At 40.5% G+C, this 16001-nt stretch overlaps 1 protein-coding gene across 1 annotated transcript in view; it reads right to left on the minus strand.

The window, feature by feature from the left end:
- CELF2 (CUGBP Elav-like family member 2) overlaps positions 1 to 16001 on the minus strand; it is a 244805-nt gene that overhangs the window by 130900 nt on the left and 97904 nt on the right. The window contains exon 2 of the mRNA XM_074144550.1: positions 657 to 853. Within this exon, the coding sequence (XP_074000651.1) occupies positions 657 to 853 (197 nt within the window). The remainder of the gene's footprint in view (positions 1 to 656; positions 854 to 16001) is intronic.

A 16001-nucleotide genomic window follows, 5' to 3' on the forward strand; every position in this document is an offset into this window, starting at 1 on the left:
ACACAGTTGAAGACAGCAATATAGTTAATGACAAATACTTTACAACAGTATGGAAAAAAACACAGGAAGGAAAAACAGCTCTTTCTTTTTGAAAAATACCAGTGCCAAAAAATCAGTCCTTTAACATGACCACAGAAAAGAAATCAGATGTTGGAAAAAGGGCAGGGCGACTCTATTTTTAACTTTTACTGCCTCTGGAGCAATGACGTAGCAAGAGCCCACTGCAATCCTTTCTCCCCTTCTGTATCCTGAAAATTATTCCCACCTGGGGTGCAAAGAGAGTAAAAGAAAGAAAGTAGAAAATTTTATTTTTCACAATCTAATCCTGGGGAAGTGACCGCTCAGGTTTCCATGTCTCTCGGCAATAATAATTTAAACAAGGACAGCAATCTTTTGTTATTTTTTGCACAGTTGGAATGCACGCTTCCAGATAACAGACATTGAAACTGCAATTTAAGAAGAGGAGGAAGACAGTAATCGATAGGTATTCAGAAGCCCTCTTCTCCTAAGACTGCTGCATAGCTCAACACAGTGTGCTTCAAAACAGACTGCCCGGATGCAAACCTCTTTGGAAATCCTGAAGGCAAGCAAGATCATCGGAGAAAAAAAAAAAAAAAAACAACAAACTGAAAGCAAAGAGAGCGCAACTACTGTACCTTTACTTTGGGGAGGGTTCTGACTTCTGTCTCGGAGAACATTAATCTGGTAGACAGCTCCATAAGGCTCAAAAAGTTCTTTTAACTCTTTTTCCGACCATGAACGGGGAATCTGTCCAACAAACATCTTAATGGCATCTGGGTCTGGTTGGTCTGAATGATCCAAAGCTCCATTCATCTTGTTAGCTGTGCCGTTACTAGAAAGTGGAAAAGCAGATTAAAAAGAGAAGGCAAGTTAGGAGACTACGCAGTTTTCATGTGCGCTAGATGCAAAAGATGATGTCAATTGGCACAGGGCAGGCAAAAAAGAAAAAAAATCAGTATTTAATTAATAGCATAAGTATTATGAACAAAAAACAATGCGATTACATTTTTCATTGAGTCTGGTTTTCTCTGCAGGCTGCTGCTTAATGTCATTATATAAGAGGAGAGCGGCACAAGGCGAACCGGGACTTTTGCATGTTAAAGCAGAGAATAGTTGCAAATAAGTGCAGATTTCTCTCCATGGCTGTTGTAAACAGAACTGCAGCGAATTCTCACTAAACTGGCTACTGGCAGGAATAAGGCAGTGCGTGTGTGTGTGTGTGTGTGTTTTGTAATAAAGTCACATGAAAGGAATATGAAACACTTGGCAATCTGTCAGATGACTAATGCAAGATGCCAGCGATGAATTTGCAGATTGTGTGAAGCATCCATGTGTGCATCAAATTAGTATGATATTGCCTAGAATGGAAAACACTCCAGCTATGCGGCTGGTTGCTGCCGATTAGTTGCCTACGCTTTTTAAAAAGGAAAAGCAGTCTGGAGAGCTCCAGTTTAAAGCACATTGTTTATTGCACCCTGGCATAAAAAAAAAAAAAAAAAAAAAAAAGCACAATTCAAAAGGAGAAGGCAGTGGCAAAATTGCCTACTTTGTTGCCAAAATCAAAATGCTGCTTCAAAAAGTTTTTCTCCCCCAAAAAAGGACATGAAATTTTTGAAATTTTTCACACCCTGTAAATTGTTACCCTATCTGATCTCCAGATGTACATCTAAGTTCAAAACAACCACACACTTTTGCAGGGGAAAAGAACTTAGTAACAAAAAATAACCCACTCTGAGATAAATGATACATGGTTTAGGAAGAGTTGCAGTCTTATAAGGAAAACAAATCATTGTAAATACTGAATAAAAGTAAAAATACAACACCAACAGCCCTCACCTCCCCCCATGTCATTATTGGTAATTAAGGACAGCAATTTCAACTAACTACTTGGCTAGAAATTGCATAAGTGATGATAATTTTTGGATGCTTCAGTTTCAAGAAAGAACACTAACGAGACATGACTTTTAGAGCGTTCCCCCCATCTTTCCAATAGGGAAAGGGGGGAAACAGCCTGTGTTCAGCAACGTCAGAAGTTGATCATTGCAGAATTCAGGCATTTCAGAGCCACCTGCCACTTTCAAAAAACTTGGCCTTAATTACAATTTCTCTGTTTGATGATTGTTCAGGAGAGAATGCCCACAGGATGACTTGGAAGAGCTCAAAATCTGCACAACCAGATGAAAATCATATTTTACATGTGAAGAATATCTAAGAATGGCAACAAAAAAACCAACCCTGTGTAATTCCCCTGTCTCACAGCTATAACCTGTGCAAAGACAAATTATTTAGTTTCACGTGTTTCATCTCCTTGAAAGCATAATTCACCTGAACACATTAGTATGCTCGTATTAACCTTAGCATTTTCTCTGGTTACAGCAGGAAGGAGCTAGTTAAATTAAAGGCGCATTTTAAAGCAACCTCAAGAAGTTTGATCATCACTTGTGAAGTGTCTCCAACACGGATCAGCAGACAACAGGATTTATCACAGCCATTTATTAGACAAAATTCTTACTGATTCTCGTGGGAGTCTTGCCTGAGAAAGAGACTGAATGATTTGGTCCAACCTTTCTCGTTTCTCTCGTCTTACATATGCTCTTTGTTTGGAAGATGTTCTACAGGTCACAAGCACACTTAAAAACTGCATTTTCCATACATACGTAACACTTAAGCCAAACCAAACCAACCCAGCAAAGAATGACCCCCTCAAAGTCTCCAAGAAACAGAAAAACCCCACTTGACTCACTTGAATGATACTCCACGGGAAAAACTTTCAAGACTTTCATGAAGACTTTACATGACACACCTCTAGAATGATTTCTTTCCAATTCCTATTCCTTTATGTAAAAGCCAACCTGTTAAACAATATCCCTTGTGGGGAGGATGAAAAATGCCTTACCTGTAGCTTAAAATAACTAAGGAAAATGCTTACCCATTAGTTTGGACCTGCAAACACAAGAAAATGTAGAAGCTCAGCTGTGCAGCCCCCAGCTTTGCCCTGGACTTAGTCAACTCTTTTCTTTCAGAAATCGGTTTCATTCTTCACTTCATTTATTCTCTACATTGTTTACGTTAAAAAATGATTTGAGTTCATTTTTAAATTATGCCCTTCATCTATTCTCTCTGTTGGCTCCCTTCTTTAAGAAATCCATACACAATTGCTACTTTAGCCCAAAATTACAACAAAGGTCATATTTAGTAAAGAATAACAAGTTTATTCCTTTGCTTTTTCTTTTACACAAACCACCTCTACCACCGAGAACACCACAATTTCCATTGCTAACAAGCCAATTTTTAGAAAACCACAAACCCGAACACTTCTGTTTTCTCAGGTTAAAGATCCCATTAGCATCAAGTTCCTGCTCTGAGCTACAGATTTAGGCACAGGCCAAGATCTCTTCTAACTCCACGAAATGCTTAAGGCCTTTCTTTACTTTGGCGGAACTGAAGTCAAATTACATTGATCATATTCCTTCAATGCTTTATTGGATAAAGACAGTTAAAGGCTCTCACTCCAGGCATAGGCTATCGTATGCTGGGATGCAAAGCTCCGGGGGACAGGTTTTGACACTCGCTGCCTGAATTAAGCTGGGCAAGTCAGTAAAACTTCTCCGGACTAAATTCCACCATCCAATGACAGCTCTGACAATCCACCAACTCCTGCAGATTTGGGAAAAAACCAAATATAACTCAGAGTTTTCTTTATAATCCCTTTCTACCACAAGGTAGGGGTTTCACTGAGCTCCCAGCATGTTGAGGGGTTGATAGGCAAGGTCAGTCCACAGAGAGGGCACTCATTTCTACAAGCACAGCTGGGCTCTCTTCTGAATTGCATTTCCTTTGACTTCAGTGCAAACAAAGGCTCTCGAGCACCTCAAAGGAGGAATCCCACCCTCGCTGTTGGAGTTTTGAGGAGTGCATGAGTGCTGTCACAGCAATGGCACATGCGATAGCATCCTCATCCAGCTTTGGCAGTAGCCATAGGACTACAGCTAATGCAGACAAACTGAAGCAGCATGCTGGTTTTGGCTGGGGTTAAACCACAACAACAAGCAAAGAAAACAAAGAAAGATAACAATGGAACACCCGCTTCCAATTTTACAGATTCTATGGATCTGATCCCTGCAGCATACTTGACGATTCCACTGAGGAACACAACCATACAGCTCACCTGCCTGACGGTTCAGTTGTCACAGAGCTTGTTGGGTCAATACAAAATCCAGGCAAATATTATTGATCCCTCACAAATAATCTCTGCTAAAGATGAATTTTGTTATCCTCTTCCAGCCTTCATCTTCACCCAATGGACGTGACTGCCCTGCACTAAGACCTCTTAGCCTCCAAGAGCTGCCGAGTTTTTTGCTACTTCTCTTCACCAACACTATGGCTCTCAGAGGAAGTGGCTCTTCTCTTCCCCCATCTTCCCCTCCTGCTCTATCCAAGAAATAACAAGGCAAAAGAGAAACCATATGTGAAACCTTCCAAGAGGAGGCAAAGCAATCCTTACGAAAGCTTAGGACCATTTCTTGAAAGCATGAGCTACAGAGATAGCTGTGTCTAAGGGACACTAAATGAGAATGGGATCCCTTGACAATTACTGTCATTACCCAAATGATGACATACATTTAAAAAAAGGAAAAAAAAAAGAAAGAAAAAAAGATTATGAGGCTTGCTGTCTCTACACAGCAGCAATCCTTCCCTCCATGGCCAATTTAGCCCACTGGACTCAGGCGTGACCCAACACATCATCTTCACTGACAAGGTGTCATCTATATCATAGAGAGCAGCCCAAGGGCAGAGATTAAGCCACTGAGTTGCTGGCTGCTTGTGGTTGCTGCCAGAGCATCCTCTCTCTCAATTTGTGCCAATTTTCCTTCTAATAACCTAACTACCACTCCATCATTTCAGCAAGTTGACAGGGCCACTCTTTGAGGAGCTAGAAATTGTTTTAATATCACTGCTGCTTAAGCAGGAGCACCGGAAAAACCTGGTAGACGCCTTCTCTCTCTCTCCCATTCATGTCTGTAATTACAGCAAGACTGCTAAAAGTGAACTGACCGCTTAGGAGAGAGAGAGACAGACTTCAGAAACAAAGTCTGGATTAAAAGGGACTCTCTTAAATTCATGACTGTTAAGAACATTGGCATTAATCCACATTCATTTCCATTAATGAACCAGGTGCCAAGCAAGGTGATGGAAAACAGCTGTTAACGGGGAGCAAATGGGTTTACATGAGACCCGTTTTTCAAATGTCTTTTTAACCCTGCCCAGAACCCTTCTCACTGTTCTGTTTGGGCTCATTCATGTCTCAACCTTCCTCCTATTTTAGTGGTTTTACCGTGTTGCTGGGGATTTGCCTTTTTCATGTTCTGTGGTATAAGACATCTGTAGGGGAACACTGAACTCCCTCTAAAAGCCAACATAACAACAAGAACATGAAAACGAATGGGTTCCAAGTATAAAGACTACTAAATCCACCCCAGTGCAGAGGCATTTACAGGCATCAGGGTTTTACAGTAATACATATTTACACCTGAGCTGCTGCCAGGCTATCACACAAGCTGACAAAAGGGACAACACCCATTTGAAGGACTCCCAACTGCTGTCAAGAGAGGCAAACAAGCATCACCTTACTGTACTTGAAAGATCCTAATTGCTGTTTTATGAGCAAATCTTATCTGGAAGGACCCAAAAGGGCTTTATAAACTCATTGTTTAGAGAGGAATGACTTCATCGTAAGGTGACAGACGGCAGCTGTTTAATGACATGGAGCATTATCGCACAACAATTTCAGCCAGGAAGGGTAGAACAATACTATACCCAATTGAAAACTGCAGGGGGTTGCGATTTATAGACAAGAGAATGTAATTACCTAAATTGGCTTTTGGCCAGCAAAATAAGGGCCAAAACCTCTGACAAACAAAAAAAGAAGCCGTTCCATATTTTTAAGCCGTAAATGACCAGGTCTCTGTGTTTTGAGGGAAAAAAAAAAAAGGCATCTCCAGAAGCTTTCTGGCCCATCAGCATTTTCACAGCACAGCTGCTCAAAAGCAGCTCAAAGGAAAGATGATGTTTCGAAAAACATTAACTGCTCCTGCTGTAGTTTCTTGTACAGTTTTGGCAGAACTATTAAATACTAATACTAATTATCATTAAGTAACACATATCCATAACAGCAGTTGCTAAATGAACCTGACATCATGCCCAATGAACAAAGTAGCGTACGGCAGGACATTCGGTCCTACACATGCAGTAATGTCTATAAAATTATTTTCTCCAGGCTTCCCTGCACCCATCGGTGGGGCTGACAACCGGGTAGCCGTGAGACTTGCAAAGCTGCCATTCTCCTACAGTTGAAGGCCAACTGCAATTGCAGGAGGGGTACGGAAACTCTGAGCATGCAAAACATCCTCCCTTGCTCCATCTTACAGACCCACGAAGCCTTGAACAAAGAGCTGAGCAATTCTTCATCCAGCCAGCAGAGAGCAACCACACTTGCACTCACACACGCACATTAGCGACAGGAACAATTCTGATGGCTTGTAATACCTGACATGCAATGCTCAGATTTTATTCTTCTCAGTAGCTAATAACCCTCAAGTGCTCGTGTAAGCACTGAATGGTAAATGCAAAGATGCTTTTCTTGTGTTGCCTCCACATTGGCAGAAATTGTCTGTAAAAGCATAATGTTGCCTAAGACAATGGAGTCCTTTTTACTGCCCTGATGATTTAAAATTCCGTGTAATTTTTCTGGTGGAGTCAGTGATTAGCTGTAGTTCGGCTTTGCTAACTCTCTCCACATATTACATCATACAAACCGTGCCAAACCATTGCTGCTATAGGGGATGCTTGTTTCCTGATTAATTCCATGTTTAGTACATGTGATCACTTTAATGCCTTAAATGTAATTTTTAGGTAAGGTAAGGAGGTAGCACCCTGTCACACAGGAAAAAAGATTTTAAAATCTGGGGAAAAAACCCCAAACTTTTCCTACCTTAAAACATATTTTGACAGGGAATACATTTGGGCTGGGAGAAGGAACAGCAGAGGGAAGTTATCCTTCAAACAGGTAGGTCAGCATGCAAGATACTAAGAGCAATATGAACTGGGAAAAGTACTGAACTATATGCACATTAGAGAAGCATCAGAGGAGAGCTGAGCACATCTGAGATAAAACACATTATTCTGTAGAGGTATAGATGCAGATTCCTCATTAGTATCACAGGAAGAAATCAAAGATACAAAGGGAAATCATAGTAAGAGCCACGTTAAAATGCAATTACCCTTTCAGCTCACGGTACATGTTAGAGCACACACACTCCTATGTGCTAAGGCTTCTTAACTTCCTAAAATTAGCCCCCAGAGTTCTTCTCACTAAAGGAAATGAGAGAGGGTCCGTCCCTCCCTGGCTGCAACACCCCTGTGCTCATTCCTAATCATTCACTTCTGGAGGTGGGTGGTTCTTAAAGTGTTGCCTCTGTGTTGCTGCACCACCTCCATTACAAACCAGTTTGATTTAAGGCTGGGGTTTCAACCTAAACCCTGGATACCCCTTGTATACATGTTTGAAACTACCAAATGATGTTATTTTAATGTCCTGCTTTTGGTAATGCTGCCTAGAACCGTAGAGTCAACCAACAGAAACTTTGCAAATGCTTTGTCCATCTGCTACATCACACCTTCAAAAAAACCTTACATTCAAATTCAATACTGCATTTCAGACTGTCTCAGCTCTTACGACTGGTGTATGGACCTATTTTTTACCAAACAAATTATTTTTTAGAACATGTAGTAGTGCTAAATGATGTGTATTGTATGTGCTGTATACAGACATGAGTGGAGTAACTTGTACAAATTAAAATAGATGTAAACAAGACAATGAATGAGTGCAGAAGTGAAGGCAACCAGGGAGAGAAAGAGGTTTGCTTCTTTTCAAGTCCTCTATTGGACTTGTTGAAACCTATTAAATCTCATTGCTAGTTCATCCAATAGTGGAGGCAAACAATTAAACAGACCATCTGCACAGGTCTGAACTGTGCAGCATCTTTTTGTTTATGCTGATAAAACTGATAACGGTCTATTTTCATTATCTTTAAGGATACTTAAAGATGCACTGCCTATAGATTTTACTAAACTGAAAATGGTAGAAGCTCCACAGCCGGCGAGAGACACCTTCCGTTTAATGGCTGGAGAAAGCTAAACCCACTTCACCCCAGCCCTTACTGTCCTGAGTTTGTTTCCCCTCTTGTTCAAGTATGGATGGGGATCACAAATTTCTAGGGATACATAGTAAGAATGACTAAAATAAGTGCTCAAAGATCTAAACAAAGAGGCTATATATTAACATCTAGCCTTGTTCTTCCAGGCTCTCCTGTAGGCTCTGGGAACTAATTAGTTCAAGGCTAGATGAGGTCCACCAAGCAATAATGTTCTGCAACACGAAGCTCACCTTAGGCAACCACCAAATAAGTCGTTTTTGCTTCCTGAGCAGAATTCATTCTGTACATTAAATGCTCAAACAAGATAAGGTCTGTCTTCATCAGGTGTAAGGTAGGTGCATTTCTAACTCTACGCAGACAGGGAAAAGTACAGTAATAGTCCAATAAATACCTAAGTCATGAATTTTAAATATCTGTTTTCGGTTGGCCAGCTCCCAGATGGGCACCAGCACATCTGGTTTTGACCTGGAGAGCTTAGCATTAACAAAGACTTCTAATTTATAATTTTTCTGTCTCTAAACTAATCTCATTATGGCAGGAAGAGAACCTTGGCAGATCACCACAACTACGATGCTCACAAGTAACAACTGCAACTTACTGTTCCACTCTTCTTGTGCTCCTCACCAACTTTTTCCTTTGTAATCTCTTTGGGGCAAAGGCTTTCCTTTTGCATAAATATCTGTGCTGTGTCTCAAAGGAACTCAAACTGCAAAGGGGTTCTCTCTGCATTGCCGCAAACTGGACAGTAACATGAGAGAGCACTCATACACTTGCACAATTATAGTTTGGAGCACTGACCGATAACAATTTTTCATGTGAAGTTGAGTCTGAAGTAGCTGACTGCTCAGTATTAATGGTGTGGATTATTAATGCCTTGCTTTACTGATTACGCATATTTGCAATGAAGCATACTTCTTTCTGTGTGGCAGGAAGCATTTATCGGTATTACTTTAAAAAAAAAAAAAGTATTTGATTACACCCAAATGCTTATACATTTGTGACATGTCAACAACTGAATTAGAACAGTACCAGGCTTTTAAAATTCAGGACATGTAGGACCATCTGTTTTCTTGTCAACAACCTGTCTCTCTCTCCACATTCCAAACACTTACTGCTCCAAATTTACAAAGTTGTTACTCAATTTCCTTCTTCCTTTGCCCCCAAAAAACTTCAAAGGCAGTAATGAAGGCTTCAAAAAAAATTATTTTTTTACTTGATAATTAATGTTTTGATTATTTCAGCAAGTTTTATCTCCAGGCTGGCAGTTATCTGCAAGTTCTTTTGAGGTTTGCAAGGACTTGTCTAGTTTATGGCAAACTGCATCCTGGAGTTGGGGTTGGGAGGATGAGGGCAGGGGAAAAGTGTCCTCCAAACATTTGTTTGGAAACACAGCTGGTCCCGTGTGCTAAAGTCAATCGATTATTGCAAGAAGTAATTTACAGTCCAACCTATTTCAAGACTGGCACCCACGTGTGTGCACACTCGCTCAGACCCGCTCCCAGCCGAGCTCCACAAAGCGCAGGGAGCTGTTTTCATAGGGCCCAAAAGCGAATGTCCAATGAGAGGGAGGCCAACGGCCCGTGCCTGACATGGCTGCTTTTCCTAAATAGCTTCCTTAAAAAGGGAATGGAAGATCACAGCACTGCTTGTATTAAGGGCACAGCCAATTTCAGTTAGCTGCGCTTATTTATGTGAGATGTCAGATAGACAATTAAAGAAAGCTGTAACATTCAATTTTCTTACTTAAAACAAAATATCCTATCAAGCTCACCCATGCTCCCCCGTTATACAAATCTGAATATAAGAAAAGCTTATTGTCCAAAGTGTGATGCAATTGTAATTTAACAAGTTGAGCATCGTTACACCAAAATCCCCCTCAGCTGATTTTTTTTTTTTAAACCGTTTCTTCAATTTTTTTGACACCACATCTGGCTTATAGAATACAGATGATCATTTGTTTATATATCTGTCTAAATGCCTTTTCCAAACACTGCCAGATGGAGCCTTTCAAAATCAAATTAATTTCAGATTAATTCACTCTGGACCCACTCCAGTTTCATGACTCTATGCTTTGAGGCACCATCTAAATTGATTTAGAGTCACGAACTTAGAGAGCTCAAGTCCTTAGGTATAGAAAAAGAAAAGATCCTCCTTGCATACTGAAAGACTCAGCAAATCAAAAGAATCCGTGATCGTTAACTTTTGGCTGCTTCAGAAAAAAACCCAAACCGACCTAAGAATGCATTGGTCTATATAGTGCCAAATTCCTATATAAAAAACTTCATATTTCATCCCAGAAAAATCACTCTAGAATTTACATCTTCAATGCCTCCCTTGCTGAGTCCAATAAAATTTATTGCTCTAATTAAAAAGAAAAAAAAAAAGGTGCTGTTCTAAACCTTGCAATAAGCAGCAGTCATAGAAAGGTAGGAGACAGGTAATAAAAATCTCCACTGCAATGGATTTATCTAAGGAAGTATAAACAAATGTAGCCTGCAAACACTGTGGGCTTGCATACTGTCAATCCTCTATGGATGCCTTTATTATCTCACTTGTTTCAATTGCAATTTGGGTTTCCATGGAGATGTAACAGTCAACTCTGGAAAATTATAAGATAAATGTCAGGCAGTGATAACGGTGTTAATGAAGCTTCATTGACAAGCAGAACTATGCTTCAAATAATAGGCATATTTCTATTAGCATATGTATAACCTGTCCAGAAAAAGAAAGAAAAAAAATCCCAACAACAGGGAAAGACAATATTAAAAAATTAAAATGAAATTGTGTCTATGGAAGATAGGAGACACACAACGAAATGTTGCATCTATGCGAGATGATGAATTCCTAACAAACAGAAGAGATGCGGGCTCAAAATTTAATTGCCTGATTTGTCTTGAAATCTTTGCACTCAGCGATCGTGCTGAAAGAGCACTTTGCTGACACGCGCAGACACACTTTTGCATGGTGTGACTCTTGTTCCCTTACAACGGCGAGGCTGGAAGGATCTGCTTCACAAGGCACTTTAAAGCGTGCTATTTTCTAATGCGCAAATACAGCTGCAGCGAGCTGTTAGAAAGATGCAGACCTCAGTGGAAACACTAATAGCATATACACAAACACAGCACATGGCACGAGAGCTCCCGGGTATCATACATGCTCAGATTAGGGTGGCCCGTCCACCACGTCTTGATACATGATGGGTTTAATGTGATATTGCTGGGGCGACAACCGTGAGCACTTCAGACTACAGCACGGTATGCTCTTGACCTGTTCCTGCACCAAAAAGCCTGCAGGAAGCATGGAGAAGCTGTCAGTCATCTGTGAAGGACTGTAGCCAACTTTTTGCTTTCCACACATGGAAAGGTTTTGGTGACCTGGAGGTCAAAGAGGTGACAAAGCACAGAGGAAAATGCAGACCGTCATGCTTTATTGCAATGAATCAAATGTTTCGGTTGGGCAGGGTGAACTTCCACCAGGGGAAGGGGAAGGAATTAGGCTATTCCAGTACTTGCGGTTTCATTTTGGCAATCTATCAGAAACCAGAAGGAGTAGGGCAAGAGTGGGGCAATCTCACCCCAGAGGGCAATTTTTGCAGGTGAATAAAAAGCGTTAAGATATTCAGTGCCTATTCATTAGGAGGTATTGCCTCTGGCTGGAGAACCAAGAGGTGCTAAAGGTTCTTCCCATCTCTTCTCACCCCACTATTTGGCCTTGGGAATTTTAGTCTCTTGCCTGCCTTTGCAACTCTTTCAGGTAGAGTCAATCCTCATGTACAGGGTCTTGGAAAAGAGGGTTAGAGAGGCTACAGATAAAATAATGAAACTGAAAAACAGGATCAGGGTTGGTTTAGTGGCAAAGGAGGGCAAAATCTTAAACATACAAGCAAAGAAAGAAGAAAATCCTTCCCAAGCCTTCCCAAGGCTTGAGGGTAAAATCTGTGGGCAGGAAAAACTTTGGGAATTGTGGGAAAGCTCTCAAATGTTACTGGGATGAATAATCTTATAAAACTGTGGCTCAAGTGAACATCTGCAGGAGACAAGCTGACCTTGCCATTTAAATGGAAAATATAGCAGGGTGTGGGGTTGGGCACAGAAGGTTTTTTCTTTTTCCCTTCTTCTCTGCAGAACACCTCTGTTCCTCTTACCTATTCTAAGTTCTGCCTGTTTAGTAAAGGAAAACATAAATGTTGTCTGGGAAATACTTCCCAGTTCTTCAGAGAGGAATGTGGAAATCATCTTTACCCAGACAGGTTTTCAGGGGCAGAAAAGGGAGTTGGAAAAGTGCCCAGTCCTTCCGTAGAGCAGACCTCAGCTCTGATCAGATTGCTGGACAACAACAAAATCAATAGAGCTGGTTTTTTCAAGTTGTATAACAGGGAAGCTTAAAAAAAAAATAAAAAATCCTTTTCTGAATCTTTTCTAACTAGTCCTCAATATAACATACCAGAAAAATCTAAGTACCTCATCAGACTGTTACTAAAATGTCAATAGTTAGAAAGTGATTTTCCCCAGTGACTTTCAACATACTTATAACTCACTTTATTGCTTTTGTGGGGGGGAGGAAAAACACCAAACCCTAATATTACTGGTAGTTGATTCAATGTTATGGCACAAGTACTTATAACAGCTTCACAGAAGATGGAATAAAGGGTTAAGCTGGCGCCTGGTTTCACCTTCAGCTGGGCAAGTCTTACACCCTACTGCTAGCATCAAACGGTAGCACAACCAGGTCCCACCAGATCTACCACTATCAACACATGCAACCACGATACGGAGATCACAGAAGGGAAACTGGCTGTGAAGCCAGAACACTAAGCAGATTTTAATGAAAAAACCACTACGCATGCTAGATGGAAAGCACTGCCCTGCACACAGCAAAACGGGCCACACTGTCTCCATCTCGCACTTGTTGAAACCTCTAGATCCTGTTGCAATGTGTCTTCTAAGCTCTTCGAATAAGGATTCATTTTCCTTTTTATTTTGGGTTACCAACAGTTATATTTTTACACTTGAAGAGAGAACAGTTGTATAAAAGGCTACGTAGCACTGACACACAAGTAGTCAACAACAAATCTGAATCTTTAAAGTCAATTGTCATTATAATACAAGATTTTATTTACTTTCTTATTTTTACCCTATTATTGGAAATAAGTTATTTTGCTCCGCTGGTTATGCTGTTCATTTGAGGCTCACAAGAAAATAAACAACCACACATGATTAGGAAAGGAGCAACTCCTCCTTTAAAGGCATCATTCAAAGAAACTAAACAACCCTCAGAAAAACTGGTTTAAATTTCCTGAATAAACATACCATGAACAATCCTGACAAAACCACACCCTCACGCACACACTTCCCAAGTCATATGGGAGTCATTTATGGGGATGCTTCTGGCTTCAAAGTTAGACCTCTGTCTTCTAGTTGCGAGTTTCCAGGGCGCTTTTTGCAAATGCAGCATCGGGAAAACAGCAGAGCACTGCCATTTGGAACTTGTTGGCCAAATCAACCGGAAAATATATCTTGAAAAGGTGTCAAAACTCACGTTTTTAAGGTCATGGTGAATACTTGCAGCAGGAGAAATTTAAAAGGATGAGATAACTTCTTAACTGTACATTTTGGACAAAAGCTTATCCTAGCAGGTTATTACTTGCTGTGGAGGTTTTATTGACAAGTGAAAATGAACCAGTCCCCCAGATCTTGGGGACTTGCTGGCACGTTTCTAGAAGAAACAGGAAAGGAGGAAATGTGAAAAAGTGGGAATACCATCCACCTCCCTTTGGCAATCCCATGATGTACAAAGCCTCTTAACTTCAATAGCTTCATGCAACAGAAAAGGTAGTTAAACACTTGTGGATGTATTTTTAAGCTCCCTGTAATGTACTCGACCTGTGGAAACTTGGCCAGTTCAGGTTTGGCAGGCTGTCAGCAGCAGTGTGAAACGCAGTGTGATTTATAGAAATCTCTGTCATCACACCACAGGGTTAATTTCTTTCCTTCTTTTTTCTCTTTCCCTCCTCCCTCTGAAAGTGGAAAACTCTTATTTGTGATGACAAGTCTTTGGAAAGCTGGAGGATTAGTAACACCATGTGGTTCCCTAAGATCTCTAGCTCTCTTCCAACTGCTTTTGCATATAACCCCTCTCTGTATGGTCATCGGCACCTTCGCTCAACAGATGGAAAAAGGGAAGAAACTTGCCCCAGGGCAGGTGGAGGAACCTGGACACTGCCGATGGGAGAACATAGACTCAAAGCTCACAAGTCTCAATTGCTTGATACAGGAAACAGAGGGGAATCCAAGCATCAAATATGGGATTTTAAATATGAACATTTATTTTAATTATTTGAAGGCTGAACCTGCTGGGCTTGTCACTGTAAGTAAGAGATATGGAGAAAAAACGGGAAGCCTGAATTTTCATTCTGACTGCCACCACTAGGGAACTGCTCATTTCGGTTTAATGTGGGGAAGGATTTCTGTACCTTATGCCCAAGCAGTCACTCACGATAGACTGCATCCCAGCTGGGCAGCAGGTCAGCTCCGAACACCAAATGTGGAGCTTTACTCCAGCAATTCCAAATTCCTTGAGAGAAGTATTACTTGCAGATTATTTTAAGGCACATTGGTTTTCTTGCTGTAACCACCCTTCAGAGAAGGTGAAATCCGATAGAAGAACAAAACTGGGAAGTGTTTCTAATGCCGAAGAGCAGAGGACTATGAAACAAAGCAAGCCGTTTCTCAGACATGTTTTTTTATAAGTCTCTTCCCTTTGCTGTGCTTGTCTCCCTCACCTTTGAATCGGTACGTTATATTCCCATCCCAACGAAGTATTCTGAAACACTCAGAGGAAAGCACCATATAAATGTTGAACCATTATGTTATTGAAGACAAAAAAAACCCAAAACCCTTTCATGGTACACTTTTGCTTTTAACTTCACGCAATTCTATTTCGTCTTTTAAAAGCAGAATTTGAAGATCATGCAATACAGCAGAACTTTCCAAAGCCACTATTATTATTTGCATCACAGGAGCATCTCTGAGGCCCCAAACAATGCCGGCTGCTTTTTAAGTAGCAGACCTAATTTTATTAGTAAGCCCAGATGTTTTCCTACTATTTTCATATGTTAGGAAAAATGACACACTCTCAGAGTATTTTAATAGCTGGTTAAGAAAAAAAGGGGAGAAGAGGACACAGCAGGTCTAAGTTCACTTAGCCTACAAAGTCAGATACCACGTATCTTCATTAAGACGCCCAAGATCTTGAATGCTCCTTTACTTCTCTGTGCTTCCATCTTTCTGCGATTGGACTGAATGTCAACACAGTTGACTGAAACAGCTAATGCTTTACTGAGAAGGGTCACAGAATCTGGGGGTTAACATCAAGAGTTTCCTGGACACAATGGGAACATATTCCCTGAAATTCCAAAGTAGAAGGGAATGCAACTCTGATGCGCCAGCTCACATCTCGCATTACTCCTTTTTTTCCAGTCACTTATCCAGTACATCCTTTGCTATCCTTTCTTATTTAATTCCATGATGCATTCTCTGATAGAGTTGAACTAGACTGAGATGCTAATTAAAACTACCTTGAAATACTAGCAGCTATATAACATTTGACTGGTTGAAGAAAAATAGCTGGGTATGAAAATTAGTATTAGCTTTTACATAAAATACATTATTGTATAATAAATTTTAATTGCCTAGGGCATGCTTATGAACAACGGGGATTAACAAATATAATGTATACAATACATTTGTATATGTATCAAGAGAA

This window comes from Numenius arquata, chromosome 2 (assembly GCF_964106895.1).
Source record: "Numenius arquata chromosome 2, bNumArq3.hap1.1, whole genome shotgun sequence".
Classification (NCBI taxonomy): Eukaryota; Metazoa; Chordata; class Aves; order Charadriiformes; family Scolopacidae; genus Numenius; species Numenius arquata.